A 12059-nucleotide genomic window follows, 5' to 3' on the forward strand; every position below is an offset into this window, starting at 1 on the left:
AGAGAGAGAGAGAGAGAGAGAGAGAGAGAGAGAGAGAGAGAGAGAGAGAGAGAGAGAGAGAGAGAGTGCGCGCGCGTCATTGTATTTACATCCGTCCCCCCGTCCGTAGACACGACGTTGGTATAACGATTGACTAACGATTGACAACGGCATTCAGTTAGTAGTTCGTCTTGAGTATCAAGAGAACAGTGCGGGACGCTTTATCGAGTAGTTGCAATCTTTCTACCTGCAAACACGTCGCTGATGTCTGGTAGAATCAAATATACGCAAGAGATACTTAAGCTCCGCCGGGAAATGCTTCCCGTCAGAGATATCTGTTTACAGTAGTTGTTAATTTATATTCTCGACTCATCCTTGGTAGAGTATAATAGGACAAGGGAACTCTTCTTTTCCCTCTTTCTCTCATTTCTCTCCTTTTATAATCCCAGCCATCTCTTTGCTTTTTTACGCTATCCTATGATTATCGCTGTATCGACCGTGCTCTAACGCTACGACTATTGTTTGCCACACTTTATCGGAATAGTTGTTTGTATCGTTGTTAGGCAGGACGGCCCCGATGAGAAACGTAGTTTTAAACACACTGCTGAGTCAACTTTTACTCTTCATCGTCTTCGGCTAAACTCTTACTTGCGATCCACACGCATTTGATCTCATGAATGTATTCTCTCGCAATAATCATGTCTTTCGTATTTGATGAAAAACACTCTCGCGACTGATACACATAATTGACTGGCAGAATAGATATGTCGAGTCGAATTCTATTGTCGCGAATCGGGCTGGGCCATACGATATTAGCCCGTACTCGCAATTTTACTTGTTATTTGATCGTTTTTGCACAATGTTCCTTCACGATTGATCGACAGGAAATGAAAGGGCAATGACAGTAGACATTGCTGTGCGCATCATCTTACGATAACGCTTCATCGTTAAAACACAGTAATCGGTATAGCATTATATTCGTATATATATATATATATATATATATATATATATATATATATACACACACACATATATATGTGTGTGTGCGCGCGTGCACATACGATACGATCGATACGAAAACGGTCGCTCGGGGTGTACCGGCCGTTAATCTCAACGAGCTCTTACGAATAATGAAATATTTAACAAAGGAACGGTCCGCGCACGATCGAGTGTTTTTCGTATGCCCGGCAATATTTTTCGCTCCTCTTTTCTCCAACAGACATTGCTTGATTAGAATCGGCTTGTCGAACATTTGTCGCCGGTTTCTCGCTACGAGTGTCCGCGAATTAACGATAGGTATCGTATTACGCGGTTATGTGCGCGCCACACACGCACGTGCTCTACGTATACATATATACAGTGTCCATTCATTATTCCGTGGTGAGAGTTTCTCGTCTCGAGTAGCGGCGATTACTATTCTAAATCCGATGTAATGCGCAGCGGATGGAGGAGCCATCGAGAGCGACCAGCGCGCGCGCTCTTCCCCTCCTGATCCTCCCCCCGTAACATTCGTACATTGTGCAATTGCTCTTTTCACGGAGAAACTGATTTTTACGTGCCTTTTTAAGCAGTAGTACGTTGCATTCCCCGCTCGTATGTATATTTTAATAGCGAATCTCAGGCCGCGATTTTCGTCAGTGTCCCGTCGACCTCGACATCGAGCTAAACGGGTTCGCTCCGTATCGTTACTAGAAACTTTTTGCAATACCGTATCGCAATGAAGGTACGGCAAACGTTAAAGTCTGTTGAACGACAACTTTTGCCCTGAAAGCCATCTTTTACGCCGTTCGACGCGACTTTACCTTTTGTCGCACGCTATTGCAAAGAGTTCGTTTTTAGACATGTATTTTAGACATTTACCATTAACGGCTGTAGAAGTTAAGAATCGGACACGTGATCGGGCGACGTCGCGTTTCTGCGGGATACGCGTCGTTGTACGGAAGCTGTCACGAGCTTCGACAATGCCTGTCGATGCTTAGTGCCGGAAAACTCGTCGCACACGTGCAATGATCCCGTAGGGTATATGAATCACTCTTGCTCACTCTCTCTCTTTCTCTCTCCTTCCCTCTCCCCCTCTTTCTATATATCCACATACACACACACATATATATAAATATATATATCCTCCTCCTCGTGAAATGGTGACAACTGCGCATTCGCTGTCACTCACCGCGAAGTAATGAACGGATCCTCGTGTGTGTGAGTGGTGTGTGTGTGTGTCTGTCTGCTGTATGTCTGCTCTGTATGCCCTGCGAATCTAGAATTATACCGAATCCGGCCGTTTGTTCGGCGGAGGCACATTAGTACCGAGAACTCTTGCGTACGGATATCTATAATATTCATATAGGAAACTATAATGAACAATTTATTTTTTCAATGAGCATATCATATCATTTTTATAAGGTATTCGTCGGAAACGTTTGCGGAAACTTTTCGTCAACGAGCCATCGCATGGCTATTCGCGCCCGCGAGACTTTTGCCACTTGTCATTGTGGACAAAGTTTTTCCCACGTCGGTTCTCGAGGGATAGTCTCTTGGTTTCCTTTTCTTTCTTCCCTTTAAATTATCTCCGAAAAAAATCCGGTGCAACGATACATACTTTTTACCCATTTCTCCGACTCGCGCGAAAAACAGACGCTTTGATGATCGACAATTCGGATTGTCCGGAAAGTGCGGAATCAGAAGAGATTGACGACTATAAGACTACAAGGAAAAGACGAAACGAGGCAGAGGGAGGCGCGTTCGATCGTTCATCTCTGTTCCCGATATAACACCAGATCGTATATACACTTATATAATACACTAAATACCGGTGTGTACCGCTTGCTTTTGTACCGTTTCTCCTTTTAGCATTTTCTCAATGCGACTTATATTGCAAGGCGAATCTTGTGTAATCTCGCGCATTTTGTAAGCGTCGCGTAACACAGCGGAGCGAAGGTAGAGGTCGATTCATCGAAACGCTCGCGAGAGACTTGTGCGCGAAATTCGGTAGTAGTTCTCGGAAGATCGAGCGAAGGATCTGGCCTTTATGAGTGTGTCTAAATTAGCTTACGTAAATGTACACACGCGTTCGTACGCTTACTCCTCGAGTATGAGCGTTCGTGAAGCACACAGTGATGAATCGTGCAATTCGCGAGAGTACGGTATCGCTAATTCGTTTGATCGTCGCATATCGCGACGTTTAATCAATGCATGCGACATCGTAACGACATACTTACACCTATCCACCTACCTTCTTTGATGAGTACATTACGCGATGTCGGATGTAACAAAGTTAGGAGAGCGCGTAAAAGTCCAGTGTCGCATTACGGATCTCCTCGTAAGCGGCAACTTTGTACTCGACTACTAGGGCATCCCGCATTGTATACACAACGATCTGTTACACTTTCGACAGTCTTCTCTTTCTATAAAGCTTGATCTACAATGTGTTCTTTGCTTCCTGCTTCTTTCTCTTTATCTCTTTCTGACTCAAATCTTAAGCTTTAAGCCAGAAAAAGACAAAAAACAGAACACAAAGAGCATATCGTAGATCAGGCTTTACTCTACTGGTCGCAGCTTTATTTTGATATTCCAAAGTTATTTTCATCCGATCGAGTTGACGATAATATCTTTGACTTGTTTGCAAATTGAAAGTATCTCGACGAAACGTTCGTAATACAAACAATATAAAATAAGGGATGCCCTAGTCCACATGAGCATTCTTTTGTCATTTTATTCGTATCGAGACATTGAAACATGAGAGAATTTCAGATCTCTTTCGAATCGAGAAATCAATGACAAATAAGATGATTCGTGACATGTGAATCCAGTCGGGTGCGCGCACGTCTGCTCTAAAGATGTACTTAATTAACGGGAGAGGAAAAAACTATGCTGAACAAAAAACCAACTAGATGATACTATTATATATATATATATATATAATATATATAAATATACATAAAAGATATAAGCTGTTTGCAAAATGATGATATAAGGGGAAAGAGGGAAGAGAAGGGATGGTATGAATTTGTAATGTACTATTGTATTTTGTAGGCTGCTAGCGTGTACGTATACATATGCACAGGTACCTTCGTGTATGTATGTATGTTTACGTATATAAATATACATATTCCCCTTCCTCACACCCTCGTCTCACTTATACACACAACACGCGCACGCACAGACGCGCGTGCATAAACACACACACACACACTGTTTACCTGCCAGAGAAATATTTTAAATTTAAACAAGAACGAGAGAGCTCTCGCGGAGAAATGTCGGAAGGTAAACAATAATATGGAAATTAAATTTTCAAATTTTTGCAGGAAGGGAGATTCCATTTTCGTCTACCCGGTACATATTACACGTTCGTCTTCGACACGTATAGATTTTTACATACAGATACACACACATACACACCACGCATATGTACGCACGTATCACGATGCGACGACACAACCGTGCATGTAGATGCGCAATCGCGTGCGTGTGTAATTTGAGAAATTGTAACGCTTCGCAAAGCAAATGCTCGCAGTATTCGGTCGAATCTCTTTTTAATTCGCGTCTTCTTGAAGCAGCAAGTAGAAATGTAGGAAATCAATATGCATCTTTTTCCAAATCTTACAAATATATACTCTCTATGGAATACAATCCTGGAAGCGCGATGCAATTCTTCTCTGTAATGGGGCGAAATGTATTATATAAATCATGGAGTTTTCGTCGATATATCTCGACACTTCTCGCGGTAACGGCTTCGATTCGATAGAGTTCGTCATCGACACTTTGCTGTGCGTATTATTCTGCGATCGACTGATCTCTGTTTTTCCGAAAGAAATGGAACGCTTAAAGCATGGCTAAAGGAAAGAAAACATTTACCAAGCATATACAACGTAAGGTGCAATGTCGAAGAACGTAACGCAATTACCATGCATACGAGGTGCCATACGAGCGATCAACAAAGATTCGAGCGAGTTTTACGAGCGTTCATGTCGATGGTTTCGTTATTATTTCCAATTACATGTGCGTCGCCCTTCAATAAAACAGTGATGAAATCGTGTGCGATAGTGATGCGATCGGGCGTTAAAAGGTGAGCGGTAAATTGCGTGGCGAATGAAATATTCAACTACGGATACTAGCGATAGGCCGTGATGGAATAACATTGCGTGCCGACTAAATTCCCTCCCATCGCAGATTGTGTGTTAACTAATAAGATTAAGTAACGATATAGTACAGTTAAGGAATTTAATTATTATGGATAAAAAAAAAGAAAAAAAGAAAGACATATTGTACTATCTGTATGCTAAGCACACACACGTTTACAAGCCGTAACGTGACGTACGGCTGAGGCAATGTTTATGACTTGAACGAGTCTTTAATTTTAACGTGACACACTGAGTTACTCGGCGCGTCTGCACCGCGACGCACAGAAATGTCAAATTACCTTGTTACTCTGCAAACTGAAAGATTGTTCAACAAAACTGAAGTATTAGCAATAGTATGATAATTATACACACATACACAACACAAGATCACGCGCGGCCGCATATACACGCTGCACACAGGCTAGGAAAAAATGAAATATTATCTATAACGACATTATAAATAACATTAAGACGTCAACTGTATTTGTTTAATAAAGATGTACATTCGAGATACGAGCAAATTGACTATTTCGTAGCCGACAGGTCACCGCGCTTCACTAGGCGCTCCCACGTTTCGAGTCATTGTATCCACATCAATTACATTCATATGATTCTCGCGATTGTGCGCGATATGTCACTCGCAATTGGCTTGTCGGCTAAAAAGTAGTTGATGAATTATTTTTATTCTCTCTTATATGTTACAACCAGATTCTTATCCCGGGTCCTATCTTAAGTCATGTTTAAGACTCCTGATCAGTCAGCGGAGAACTCTGCGTTAATGGTAACGATATGATTGAAAATGGCAAGAAATGAACTATTAGGCGAGAAAATAGGTCTGTTTGTTTCCGAAGAACTTTTGCACTAATATAGACAATGAGAGAGAGAGTGAAAGAAAACATACTTGTCTCTCTCTAACTTATTGTGTAAAAGTTCATTGAAAACGAGCAGTTTTAACGATGTCAACAGACGATCAATGTTTTCCTGCAAAACCACAGCGTTATTATAGAGTACGTGCTGATATCACACAATTGTGATACAATTGTGAAAGTGTAAAAATGTTCCGGATACTGAACTCATTGTGATATTTATATTTAATGCGTGTTTTATCATATTCAGCACGAAATTGATTTTTTGTCAAAATGAGGCGATTTGTCACGTTCATTTTGCGGTTATGCAATTATTTCAGCAAAAGAGAAGGAGCATTTCGCAACTGTGTACAGATTGCAAGTGTCATTTTAATGATATATCTTTTTATTTAGCCCCATTCGCAGGTATTTTGAGCATGGTTTTTCTCGCTTCTCGCTTGACATCACCAATCCAACATGGCCGCGGTGACTGATCGAGAATGACAGTGGGTTATCGACAAGTAATTCATAGAGAGAAGTGTATGTTTTTTTTTTTATTGTATTTATATATATTAAATAGAAATTATATTTGCACATATACAGCGCGCGAGAAATTGCAGAGTATACAGATATTATGCTGCAGTCTAAAATTAGACAAATGGAAACTTTCTCCATCTCGATAGTTATTTACAAACAGGTGCGCGCACGTAAACGCGACACTTGGAACATAATTGTATTTCGACGCTACTTTAATTAGGCTACTGCGCGCGCGCGGGCATGTGTGAGAGAAAGAGAGAGAGAGAGAGAGAGAGCTCACTAACCTTATAACGCTCCTATGTAGTGTGATATTTGGAAACAATACATATCTAGTTTTAGGATTACATTTTACATTTTTTCAGAGAAGGTCTTCTAAGGTGTACAAAGATGATATTGTAACAAGTTTTAGCGTCAAAATTATAGATGTTCGTAGTATATTTTTAAACTGCGTAGTACTTACGAACTAATTGTAAAACTGCTCATGCGTACATTAGTAGATAATTAGTAACGTAAATTTTGTTTCTATCGTTCCTTATGATAGCGTTCGTAATGAAAAATGTTAAACTAGTCCCATTGATACGTATCGATACGTAATAATCGCACTCATTGGCATAACATCTATCAGCGTATCATTTGTACAAGTCAGTTAGTTTTTCTCTTTTTCTACATTATCTTAACGAACAAAGTATACGACACGAATATGGACAAATGAGAAGGTTTAATCCTTTTTTCAATAAACGTTAATATTCTCGCATGTTTCTCTCTTTGCTCCATTTTCGTAATAAATATTAAAATAATACAACAAGAAAGTGATATGGTCAGAAATGTTCCGCGTTCCGGACAATATTCCGATTATAAATGATCTCCTACTGCGTATACGACACTCATCTTTGAGATATCACACAGGTAATCGCAATAAACATTTCTTACATACGCGCGACGATTCTCATGTCGTTCTAGTTGTGAAAATTCCTAATCTCTCGTATCGGAAGGAAAATATTATTTATACTTTGACATCCGACAAATTTTGTTATCAAACTTACGGTACCGCGTGTTTTAAGTTATCGCTTGGAATACTTACAGCAGCGTGCATCTTTCATCTCAATATCAGCAAACGATAATCGTTGTCTCGCCATTGTTGGGGGAAAACAATTTTATATTCTCTGCGCTCCAATGCAATAATGCTCCTTGGCAAACGACGCTCCACACGTAAGGAATGAAGAACTCCTCCGGTTGTTCCTCCTCTACATATTTAAACTTTAATTCTGGAAATTTCTACGCGACAAAGAAGAAGATGACAGCGTTAATGTTTTCGCAATAAAATCGCTACAGAATAAATCGATGATTTCCAAGTTTTTACATACCCTTAAACGATCTCGTGGCCATTCCAAAGTCCCTTGCTGTATAGTGGCTAATACTTGACTAACGCCAAGTTGCGACTGGTCCTTTTGCTCCAACTTATAAGAGAAGAAGTTTATTACCTAAAAATCATTTCGCGCGTCGATTTAAATTATAATACATTAATACAGAAGTATTGGTTCATCGCTTGCCGCTTGAAATCGGAAAGAAAAAGACTCACAGAATCGATATTTTGCACGATATCTTGAAAAGCGGAATGCATCCTAAATGGTTGAAAGACGTCTTTCTTATACAGAAGAGTATAGATCAAGTTAGGATTGTGTGCTAATCTGTGGGTTAAACAGCTATTTATAATTTCTAGCACCATCCGTAGGACTTCCTCCAGTATAGTCAAGTCTTGAATCTGGAATAAGATAGTTCACACGATAACTGTGCGTGCGCGCGCGCGCGTTACATAGATCTCTGGTACGAGATCTTGTGTAATTACCAAATCTGCGCTTGCAATAGCTCCATTAACAGTCACGACGGCACTATCGGCAGAAACAGTCGGCTGCGTTCGAATTTTGATCTCTAATCGCGTGTGCTTCTTAGCGAGTGTTTCAAATAGACTGAGTAACCTCTGACTGACATAAGGATGTAACGACGTAAACTGGGCAGACATGTTCGCCAAGGCGGCCAGACAGTTTGTGTGGAGATATTTGTCCTGATAATGACAGAAATATATTATTCTTTTCAGTCTCGTTTGGCACACATGCATATCGAAACTTGAATACGCGTCATGTATTTGTATTAGTGTATGCAAAGTGTTACTTACTCTCATTTTAAACATATTATACTGTATCGTACGAATAACAACGAGAATTAAAAGACCACCTAATGATATTTCACTTATAGATCTCTCAGTGTACCACGCCACACCTTTAAGCATCTTGGAAACAAAAAATAAAAAACACAGAAAAGTAACAAATTATATTCGTTATAATAGGAAATTTTATTAATAGTCAGTATATAATAGCGCGTATAAAGACATGCGACGTAGTACTTACAATTTCATGTATCCGTTTATTAAACGTTTCATCTTCACTCAAAATTAAGAGGATAATGAGAGACATGTAAATATGATGCGACGTATTATTTGGCGCATGATACAGGATTTGCAATATCGGTGTTACCTACACAAACAAACGTTTTAACGTGAGATACTAAAATATAACCACATTTAACGTAACAATTACCCGCAAAAGAAGAGAGACTGTTGGATATTTACCAATAATTGTATGTCAGGCCTTCTCATTATGTCCTGTTTCACACTCGAGTTTCTGTGCAACAGCATATAGAGTAGGAGCGTGACTTCGTCCGTATTTGGTATTTTACAAATAGTACTGTACAGTTTATTTAGATTAAATTTGAAGGCATCAGCTCCCTTCGTTTGCGACGTATTATAATCCTCTGTGAAAAGAAACATTTGTGTTGCTGTCGTCACCATCAAGGAATAAATTACAAGCGATAAAACGTCTCAACGATCTGCGTCGCGAGGGACTGGAGTGACTAATCAGTTAGCTTGATACGCACCTTGCATATCTATAAAAGAGAAAAGCGCATTTCTATATGGGTTTTGCATGGCGGTGCAATGGTTGGTCAGAACCAATAGTAACAACAGGGATTGACTAGCGAGCGGAGTTTCTGTATCGCGCTTCCTTTCTTCATCCTCGGTAGCGCCATTGTGTGCAATCTGTACATTCTTCAAACCGCTGCCCATGCCCATTCTTATCACGTTCCAGAGACCAGCTGAAATGGTGAGCATTAAAGCAAACCTCGAAAGCGATATCGCATCGTCGTATATTTACCAGCAATACTGAACACAATGCCACCGCCGGGTTGCTGCGTGAGCAATCCCGGAGGAGCGTGTTCCTGTTGAATAAAATTGTGCAACAATGTGCACACCACAGCAGGCGCATGTTGGCTGCAGCTGCTCGAGTGCGCATGCATCGCTATCCTATATACAGCGCTGTACTCAGCTGCAGTTTGAGAAAACAGTTGCACCGAAAGCAACACAAGTAAACAATTAATTGCTTCCAAATGAACGACGTACGTAAATTCACTGTAAGCAAATGCAGATACACTTATGTATACACGTGTATGGAACACGTGTCGTATGTATCGCGATGAACGTAGCGTGTATGTGTTGCTTTCACTTACCACAGGGGTACATCTGTAATAAGCTCTATTAAAGCTTCGAAAAACACTTCCAGTCTGTAAGAGGACATTGCTTCATTGGTCACAGTTGTTAGCGGTGCTTCAATGTGCTTCAACATCTGTTCTTCGCCAACAGTTTCGATGAGATATTTCAAGATGCACCTTACAGCAAACAGTGCATTGTATGTTTGCCATGCTGATATTATACTACAAGTGAAAAGATCATTCTCTCAAATTTAAACGATAAAATTACTTTTAAGAATATGATACCAGAGAAATATGTTTGGTATATGTATATAGTATTTGTTCTCTCCCTCTGCAAATGAATACAATTTACAGATAATAAAAAGACTCACTTTTGATTTTGAACAGGAGCAAGCAGCTCGTTAATGCGTATAAGAGCAACTTGTATCAAGGTACCAAAGTTGCCAGTGGATAAATTATTAACAAGCAACTGCTGACACGATAAATCCAAACGAGAGTCAAGCTCTATTTGATCATTTCTTGTAATAGGTGGGCGCATATTGTATGACAGAAATGTGTTCCAGAATGGATCATTTGTAAGTACGCTTTGCTTCCCACAGAATTTCTCCAAGTACACATTCTTGGAGAGATCTTCGCAGCGACTCGGTGTTGCACCCATGGTCTTCTGCTAATCTCCTGAAACAAAAGTTATGATCAATGAATCATTTCTGCTAATGACGTTTTTGTTACGACAACTTTTTCCTTATTATATATCATATTATGTGTGTACTCATATGTCTGCACAATTCATGTACAAATATAATTTTACAAGAAAAGAGCTGTGCAATGATACGTCGATTTAGGAATATGTTCTTGACACTGCTAGTCAAGCTAGTGTCAACAACGTGCAAACACAAAAAATTGTGTATTGAAACAAAGAAACAACACAGTCAAAAGTATACTTTGACAGTTCAGTCAGATGGAGAGATACGAGCGAATCGATGCAAATAACGGATTGATAATGACTACTTTATTATCTAACTGTTCATTATAACACTATAGTATATTTCGGTATGCGTTCCTGTTACAATTATCATATCATTTTGCGTAGATGTAAATGTTATGTGAAGGATCGAACTGATAACAAAAAATAACCTCTGTGCGCCACTCGAAAATCGACAGCGTTTCACCAAGGGCTCCGTTACTTTAGCGGTATTTGCGTCCTTAGCTTCCAGCCACTCGAAACATCACGTCTTGCACGTTACGACGCTGAAACAATATTCACTTGCAAAATTATAGGCACTAGTCAATCAAGTTGTTCACACGCATGAAAGAAGAGAAAAATTCCACACGAATTGTATCGATATAATCGATTAGTCAAGTTATCAGTCAGGGCGAATTAGAGATGGGACATCGATAAAAAATAATCGATTATGACTCTAGTAATTTAATTGGAGTGCACTGATTATCGGTAACTCGGTATATCGAGCGAAATAATCGATTCTAGTAAGAATCGGATATACTATTGGCTCCTGTCCATAGGACGCAGCAATGCTTGCCGCGCGGATTTTTTGGAACGTGTCTTGGAATTTTCCAAGACTTTAGTCTCGATATATTCATTAATCGGAAAAATGGCGTTAGGGCATAACTCTTAGAGAGGCCTGGAGCCAGATATTAAAATTGAAATTGAATTGAACGCTTGCTGCGCGGCGGAAATTCGCGCAACAGCCAATCAATGGCTGCGTTCAGCAGAGAAAGCTGCTTTGCAACTGTTGTAAAATTCGTGAATCTGATTGGAGTATGCTCTTAATTTTGGTTGAATCCAAGAGCATATACCAATCAGATACATTAATTTTACAACAGTTTTCTCTGCTGATTTTACTGCTAATTTTACAAAGCAGCTTTCTCTGCTGAACGCAGTCAATATGTTATTTTTCCGTGAGAGCTACAAGGTTATTATGGAAAGCAGCATATTGATTGGCTGTCGCGCGAACTTCCGCCGCGTCCTGTGTGCAGGAGTCATAAGGCATCAAGTCTAATCGTATTGCTTATGGTT

General features: G+C 39.9%; 1 protein-coding gene across 3 annotated transcripts; it reads right to left on the bottom strand.

Annotated features, from left to right (window-relative positions):
- Nucleotides 1-6486: 6486 nt before the first annotated feature.
- LOC116849870 (dymeclin) lies at nucleotides 6487-11362 on the bottom strand. 3 transcript variants are annotated; one of them, XM_032827485.1, is made up of 12 exons: nucleotides 11159-11362; nucleotides 10396-10699; nucleotides 10043-10246; nucleotides 9691-9944; nucleotides 9416-9631; nucleotides 9111-9292; nucleotides 8890-9015; nucleotides 8658-8771; nucleotides 8331-8546; nucleotides 8064-8246; nucleotides 7849-7965; nucleotides 7592-7759 (listed from the first exon to the last, which is right to left on the bottom strand). In XM_032827485.1, exons 2-12 carry the CDS (start codon nucleotides 10680-10682, stop codon nucleotides 7592-7594), a joined length of 2067 nt encoding a protein of 688 aa, XP_032683376.1. In that variant the 5' UTR covers nucleotides 10683-10699; nucleotides 11159-11362. The 3 variants fall into 3 exon arrangements, with proteins under 3 accessions (XP_032683378.1, XP_032683376.1, XP_032683377.1); XM_032827486.1 differs by lacking the exon at nucleotides 11159-11362 and adding an exon at nucleotides 10966-11118; XM_032827487.1 differs by lacking the exon at nucleotides 11159-11362 and having other exon boundaries at nucleotides 6487-7759; nucleotides 10396-10682.
- Nucleotides 11363-12059: the final 697 nt, after the last annotated feature.

This window comes from Odontomachus brunneus, unplaced genomic scaffold (assembly GCF_010583005.1).
Source record: "Odontomachus brunneus isolate Ranch 3 - 2012 unplaced genomic scaffold, Obru_v1 Obru_scaffold_126, whole genome shotgun sequence".
NCBI lineage: Eukaryota > Metazoa > Arthropoda > Insecta > Hymenoptera > Formicidae > Odontomachus > Odontomachus brunneus.